At 42.9% G+C, this 8,157-nt stretch overlaps 1 protein-coding gene across 1 annotated transcript in view; it reads left to right on the top strand.

Moving 5' to 3' along the window:
* Positions 1-8,109, top strand: part of rnf103 (ring finger protein 103) — an 18,134-nt gene extending 10,025 nt beyond the window's left edge. The window contains exons 3-7 of the mRNA XM_079745267.1: positions 2,176-2,291; positions 5,277-5,699; positions 6,464-6,596; positions 6,712-6,798; positions 6,949-8,109. Of these exons, the coding sequence (XP_079601393.1) occupies positions 2,176-2,291; positions 5,277-5,699; positions 6,464-6,596; positions 6,712-6,798; positions 6,949-7,956 (1,767 nt within the window). The 3' untranslated portion in view covers positions 7,957-8,109. The remainder of the gene's footprint in view (positions 1-2,175; positions 2,292-5,276; positions 5,700-6,463; positions 6,597-6,711; positions 6,799-6,948) is intronic.
* Positions 8,110-8,157: the final 48 nt, after the last annotated feature.

Raw genomic sequence — 8,157 nt, 5'->3', positions numbered from 1 at the left:
ACGTTTTATTGTTGCCTATACTTGGGTAATATATAAAAGAAGAATCTGTTAACTCCATTCACCGAACGGGGCAATCCACTTTATTTCCAGCGCTCCCAACACAGAGTCAACCAGCGACCCACACGCAGACACTTCCGTTCTCCTCCTTCAGAATAAGAGTCCCTAACAGGAACTGGGTTACATATGCATTCATCAGTGCTTTTAGACATGTTTCCAATGGCTTTGTTTGTGCGAAAGAACGGGCTGCGTTCAATGAAATCAAAACCAAAACGGATTGAGCCTTCTTTTTATGTCCTGGATTGAGCCCCGTTTATAAACCCCTGCCCCCTTGACACTATCCCTTCCTCCCTCCTCCAGGCTGTGTCAAACGACATCCTGCCATTTCTAAACCGCACTTATTAACTCATCCCTCACTTCTGGCGTTGTTCCAATGTCTTTCAAGACTGCCAGAATAAAGCCTCTCCTCAAAAAACCAACGCTTGATACCACTGACATCCTGAATTACAGACCGGTATCTCTTCTTTCATTCCTCTTTAAAACATTGGAACGTGCCGTCGCTAACCAACTGTCCTCCTATCTCTCATCTAACAACCTGCTTGACCCTCACCAGTCAGCCTTCAAAAAAGCACACTCCACTGAGACGGCTCTCCTCGCGGTGACTGAGTCCCTCCGTGCGGCCAGAGCCTCGTCCCTCTCATCGGTTCTCATTCTCCTTGACTTGCCACTTGCCAGTGGCGCTGTCACATCAAAATTGTACCGGGGGCGAAAATTGTACCGCCTACGTAATCTGTGTTCGAAAATTCCAAAACTGCCTGGCAACGGCGATCGCGTCGAACGATGACGTAGGAAGGTTCATGAACATTCACAAAGATTTGCGCTCATTCATTGAGCGTCACAAGACGAAATAACATTAAACAGATAACACTTATTTTACAAATGACATGTATTAGCGTTGCTAACTTTATATTTGTATTGTATTTAATTGTTTAATCGCATTAAGCTAGTAAACTGAGTGTATTAACACAAGCTAGCTAGACTATGATACACTTTAAACACTCCGGGCCCTATCTTGCATCCGGGGCAATTGACTTAATCACTGGCGGATGTGTCGTTGCTAGTTTGCAACTGGCGCAGAGCGTTCTTTTCCCTCCTGCGCCACGCGTCGGTAAATTAGGGAATGATCTTGCGCCCCAAGGGGCGGTTCGGCGAAAGGAGGAGGCGTGTTCGGGGGCCAACGTTCCCTGGTGCTATTTTGCAGTTTCAGAAACCACTTGCGCCACAAACCAGGAAATACCTGGTTTAAAGTCAGTGGCGCGTTAATAATGTTGCTTGTGCACCTCGCGCATACTTTGCTTCTCTCTGAACTTTGGCGGCAGTCAGGAGGAGGAGACATGGAGGAGAAAGGCATTGTACTCCCAGAGCTGAGCTGCCGGACTGCCGCCGAGCTACCCCTGCTGGACTTTTCAGCTCCCGGAGTACACCGCCAGAGCTGCCGGACTGCCGCCTGCCCGACGGATTCGACGGCGGCAGCTCCGGCTTCGAGAGCTCGGCGGCAGTCTGGCAGCTCAGCTCCCGGAGTATAATCCCTTTCTCCTCCATGTCGCGGATTATGGACTTGACAGAGAGTCAAGGCCAAAGTTCCTTTCCCCCAATTCTTCTCAACCATGGCTGAGATATCCCCGACTATGAGTCTTTACTTGTTGTAGAAGTACCAGAACCGTCAGACGCATTCTTTATGATTCATAATATCATCCGAGGCGCACATAGCTTTTGACCGTGATATCAGATATATTATATAAATACCCATATATAATATTATAATTATTATAATATATTATATAGATATAGAGCTCCTAACAATCCCTTCTCCTCCATGCTGTGGTTCAGTCTGACAGCTCATTGGTCAATGGGCAGCAGCTCATTTGCATTAAAGCTACAGACACCAGAAACATCACATTCTGAAGGGACTGAAACAGGGGAATAGCGGTAGGCGAGATTATTTTTCCTAAAAGCTATTTCCAGCAAACAGCTTCATAAGCATGTTTTCTGGAACTCAAATACAATGTTTACTTTTTAGGAAAAACACCATAATATGTCTCCTTTAAGTAAAAATCAAGAGGGTACATAAAATAAACCCATTCCTAATGCCTGTATGTTTTTCTTTTCTTCCACCAGGTGATAGCTCATGACAGGGAGGCCCTGCTCAGCAAATCCAGCTGGAGTAAAATGGTCCAGAAGGTTTCACACTTTGGGATAAGGACTGGGACATTTAATTGCTCCAGTGACTACAGGTGGGTTGAATTTAGGCTTCTATTTTCAATACCAATCTGCTTATTTAAAGACTTGCCTATTATTGTTATTTATGGCTCAGTGTCCAGTGAGGTGAGAGAGGGTTGCATGTCCACCATAAGATGGAACCGGGTCGTGTGTGGGAGGAAGAGAATGCGGTTTGACAGGCGCTTTATATGTTCAGTGTTTCCCCCAGAAAATGTCTTAGTCAAGGTGGTCAAGGATCAGGGGGGTTACCGATGCATTATTTATCTTTATTTTTTGTACTTGATGAAAGTATGTTTTCTTTCCCTATGAGAGTTTTGCACTTTGCTATTGCATAATAATTATTATACTAATAATAATACTAATTATATAACTGCAATTAAGATCCATCCTCCTTTATCTTTAGGTGAAGCAAAAAGTGGTACTCCTACATCAAACTGTGGAACAGTTCACACATTACATTAAATGCAAAGCTAGGAAATCCAAAGATTTTTGTATTGACAAAAAAAATAAAATCTTTGGAATGGTTAGTTATAGTTCTTGGCCAATTCTACATGCTGACCCGGAAAACAGTAAAGCTGGAGTAGCGTCTTTGGTGGGTGTGTAAGGGTCCCTTACACACCCACCAACTAGCGTATGGAATGACACGCTTATAGTACGGCCGGGAACACAAGCGGCCTGATCTTAGCACATCTTGGAATACTGGATCTTGTGCCATCCATGTCATTATAATCAGTGATACTTAGCAGGTGTTTAAGGTACTCTATTATATACAAAGCCAGGGATTTTAATTAATTATAGTAATACATGTATTTATTCTTTATCTATGCATATTATATATATATATATATATATATATATATATATATATATATATATATATATATATATATATATATAATTTAATACAAATTAGAGTTTATCATGACCCATGAGCAGCTCGGACTGTTTCCTCCTCCTGGGGATGGGAGGGAACACCTCTCACACACAGGCCTGCTATTGCCTGCATATCGATCCCCTTATGGTTTGATCCAGATGCCTCGGACACCAGCCTTCCGAGTTGCACTTGTGACGTAATTTCCGGTCTCGGTTCCCGTTCGTCTTTGTGTTTGTGTCATGAAATTTGCTAGTCGTTGTTTATTGTTAGCTACATAAGCCTCTTTAGCAAACCAGCTCGAAAACAAACAACACAACTTTGCATTGTATTGCACAGCAAGACCGTACAATGCATAAATTGGTAACCGGAATAAAGTAGCAATGTAATCAAGTGTGTAAGAGCATTTAAAATCGACATTTAAAATGACCAACGTGGTACAAATACAAAGCAGCCATTTTTGTTGAGAGTGTCATCACTGAACTCGGCCTACTCTCAGAATCCCGAGAGATGAAGACAAAAAGGGGGCGTGCCTCCCTGAAATGCCACAAGAAAGCTGGGAGATTTCCCCACTTCCAACTCTGATGTCCAACTCTGGCTAGTGTCCGAGGCATCTGGATCACCAATAATTCATAGACGGCTATATAGTTATGGCTGTTAAATGCTTTGTGGCGTAGCAAGCCGTGAGCAGCTCAAACTGATGCGAGCCAGAGGGTTCTCCCCCGTACTCCCATACCCCGCACGACCACAGGAGGGACTTCCAAAACTATATATATATAGTAATAATATATCCTGGATCATTATTGTCTGGTAATGTTGTCATGGTATACGTTGTCATAAACCTATTTATCAAACTTCTTTGCTGCTTGTGAACAAGCGTTATTACTTTAATAATTTAATGAGACACAGAGGGATTTCTACAGCTGCATGTTGTGATGGTCCTTGCAGCAATACATTATAACTGGAATGAGATAAGCAGAAGGACTCTGAACGTATTGTTCAGTCATCTCGTCTGTTGTAAGAGGGATTCTACATCCGTTGTTCCTCCCCCCAGTAATAATAATAATAATAATAGATCAAATTTATATAGCGCTTTTCCCAGTGCTCAAAGACGCTTCATAAGCTAAATCATAAGAAGAAAAAAAGAAAAAAAAGGAAAGCTAAACAAAACAAACGTAAACAGAACAAAAGTTTAAAGCTTAAAAGCAAGGGTGAAAAGGTGTGTTTTAAGGGCAGTTTTGAAAGATGAAAGAGTGTTGGCATTGCGGATGTCGTTGGGTAGGGCATTCCAGAGGGCAGGGGCGGCAAAGGCTCTGTCTCCCCAGGACCGGAGGTTGGTCCTGATGGCGTGCAGTAAGACGTGGCTGAGGTTCTAGTCCCAGTAAGACGTGGCTGAGGTTCTAGTCCCAGTAAGACGTGGCTGAGGTTCTAGTCCCAGTAAGACGTGGCTGAGGTTCTAGTCCCAGTAAGACGTGGCTGAGGTTCTAGTCCCAGTAAGACGTGGCTGAGGTTCTAGTACCAGTAAGACGTGGCTGAGGTTCTAGTCCCAGTAACACGTGGCTGAGGTTCTAGTCCCAGTAGGACGTGGCTGAGGTTCTAGTCCCAGTAAGACGTGGCTGAGGTTCTAGTCCCAGTAAGACGTGGCTGAGGTTCTAGTCCCAGTAAGACGTGGCTGAGGTTCTAGTACCAGTAAGACGTAGCTGAGGTTCTAGTCCCAGTAAGACGTGGCTGAGGTTCTAGTCCCAGTAAGACGTGGCTGAGGTTCTAGTCCCAGGAGGAGGGGGGGAGGAGTTTGTAGTTATTTTAAACCCTGACCATCTGCCAAAAACCATTTGACATTTGTTTTATTTTTTATTGAGACATTTGTATTACTTTCCACTTTTGAAATACATATAGCTTGTATATTTCTATATCTTGGCATGTAATTATACTTTGTGAAACCATAATGTAGAAATGTAAGGGAGATGGGGAAGATCATTCAGTTTGTGAACACATTATAGAACACAGTTTAACCCTCTCCTGCTCTGATTCATAGGATAATAAATACAATATTATGTCATCATGTTACCAAAGGGGATATGCTAATGCTCTAACATGCACTCATATGGCTTTTGTTTTTTTCTAACAGGTCCTGCATGAAGCGAGGATGGCAGAGATCTACTCTCATCATGTCGGTGCCGCAGACGTCGGCGTCCAAGGGGAACGTCATGATGAAGGAATACGATGGGCAACACTTTGAAACTGAACACATCTTTCGATGGATGACATCACATGTGGCTCAGCGAATCAAAACATTGCGGCAGCCTAGCCATTTGGCAGTAGAGTGGTGTCCTGACCAAAACCACCCAGTGAAGATGTTCTTGTTTGCCCACTTGTCTCAGCCTCCGGCGTTCTTCTCCTCACTCTCTGTCAAGTTCACAGGTCGCATTGAGTTCATCTTTGTTGACATACGACAGTGGAATAACTACAGCACTCTGCTGGCGATTGGTGTGAAGAACAGTCCTGCCTATATCCTTATGATGCCTGAAGGAATTTATCAATATGGTAACAGGTAAACTATGAAAGATATTGGTTATTGACATTGAAAATGGGTAAATTTAAAAAAGATGGTCACATACAATGCATATGGCTGAATAGCAGGGCTGTTCAGTTAATCCTACCTGTATAGACGGTAGGGCCAAGGATCTATGACCTCTCCACAACTCATACCAGCAGTGTGTGATACAAGGGAGGATACAGGATAAAAGAAAAATGTTTAGGGGGACATTTACGTAATGAAAGTAAGTAATTAAGTAAACTCGTAATTAGAAAAACAAATATAATTTGGTTTTCTTATTTTATTGTATAACTTAATGTTTAGGGTACATTTAGCAAGCTTTTTGTAGACAATTGCATTTTGTGAGGTTGAAAAGATCTCTGCTGCCAAGTCTGGAACCACATTGTAAAGATGAGATGTACTTTATTATTCCAAGATGGGATACATTTTGCGATGTAGATATATATCAATTAATGTTGCCAGTGGGCACGTGAAATATTGTAAAGGAACCATGAAAAGCCGACTGTCTCTTCGAAAAGCCTAAATTATGGTGTTTACTTCCACTACGTTTGTCTATTTTGTTGCACTTGTTATCTGATCAGTGAGTATTAGAAACTAGGCAATAGTCAGTAGATTGAGTGTGGCATTAGTATAATATGCTTCTTACCTTGTATTACGTTCTCATTTAGTTCTATACTTAAATCTCACTTTTGATATATTCTGTGTACAAATGTCACTGTAATCTGTACTGTTATCTGTACCTTCTCTCCTTCCTGCAGTACTGGAGAGTTCCTGTCCCTGGCTGCCATGGACACCTTCCTGCGTTCTGTCCAGCCGGAGGTCAACGACCTGTTTGTGCTCAGTCTGCTGATGGTTAATCTGTTGTCCTGGATGGAGCTTTTCATAACGCAGGTATGAAAATGACAATATCTTTGTAAACATCCACGCTTCAATTGCATAAAATGTTTTTTGGGGTTTAATTAATGTATATGAATTGAGAAATAAAACAATATATGATACGTTTCAGGGGGCAACAGTGAAAAGGTTTGTTGTTTTGATCAGAACACTTGGAACATATAACTCCTTACTTCTTGTCTCCTGGCTTCCTGTTCTGGTAAGAATTGAATTCAATGCTCAGCCTTTTATATATTTCAAAAGGAGATTAGCATCTCCACAGTGAGCACATTTAATTAAACATATTTAAAGGTACAATTAAAGGTCTGCTGTGTGGCTGAGGTACCGACTCATTCTGTCCTCATTCCAGGCTCTACTGCAGTTGCCATGTCTGGATGGTTTCTATCCCTACAGCCTGAAGCTGCTGCGCTACATCGACACCACGTCACTGGCCAGCCTGATCAGAGCCGACTGGATCTTCTACTCCTCCCACCCCGCCCTCTTTCTGTCCACGTACCTCGCTCATGGCCTGCTAGTCGACTATGTGGAGAAGAAGCGCTGTCCTTCAGTGAGTGAAGGGGAAAGCAGTACCAATGTTGAGTGGCTGACCAGTCTGTGGGACTGGTTCGCCTCCTGCCTGCTCCATCCGATGGTCTCACTCCAGCAGGTTCCATTTGACCAGCTGTCAGATTGGGATGATCCCAACTTTCTGGTTCAACGAATGGCATTCCCTGAGCTTTGGCTGCCCCCTCTGGTGAATGTAGATTATATCAAAGCTTTACCAACTTGGAGTTTCAATTCTATCCATCAACAAAGCAGGAAGGAGTTAAGTGCAGAGGAAACTGATTCAGTCGCAGTTTGTGAAGAGCAGGAATTTATACCAATAGACGATATAAGGCAAATTAATATCTCGGAGGAGGGCGGATCAAGTAAATGTCCAAATTCTTTACCAAATCAAATGAGTCGAAACTCAGATGAGAATGATAGTTTGAATAACTTGCAAAATAATTCAAATGATCAAATCAGTAACCTCACAAGCATATGTCAGTGTGGCTGCGATGGTAATTTGACCGTCACTTGCTGCAGAGGAGGACCACCAGGATCCAGAGGCCATGAGGATGGGCCGGGTGCAGTCCTCTGTCCCCCGCAGTGTGACTGGTCCGTGTGGCCCCCAGGCACAATACATTGTTTAGAATGTGTGGTTTGTTTGGAGAACTTTTCTTGCAAGGAGTTGCTAATGCATCTGCCTTGTGGACATGCCTTCCATCAGCAGTGCATCGTGGTGTGGTTGGTGGGGAGCAGACACTGCTGCCCCGTCTGCCGCTGGCCCAGTTACAAGAAGAAACCTCCCACTCAAACAGCGGTGGCTGAAGACTAAATGGACTTTATTTTGACAGCATTTCCTTAACTTAGATTCTAATGTTGTAGTTTGTCTTCATCTGCTAATGTCTAATCCCTCCTATCTTTATATTCCAGAGTTGTATTGATCAATAAACTTCAATTGAAGCAGATTCTTTGTTCGTAGGGAATTCCTACAAACGATACAGCATAAATAATACATCTTATATATTTTTAATGG

Source organism: Pollachius pollachius (assembly GCF_949987615.1).
Source record: "Pollachius pollachius genome assembly, chromosome: 10".
Lineage (NCBI taxonomy): Eukaryota > Metazoa > Chordata > Actinopteri > Gadiformes > Gadidae > Pollachius > Pollachius pollachius.
This window is presented reverse-complemented; position numbering and strand designations above follow the sequence as displayed.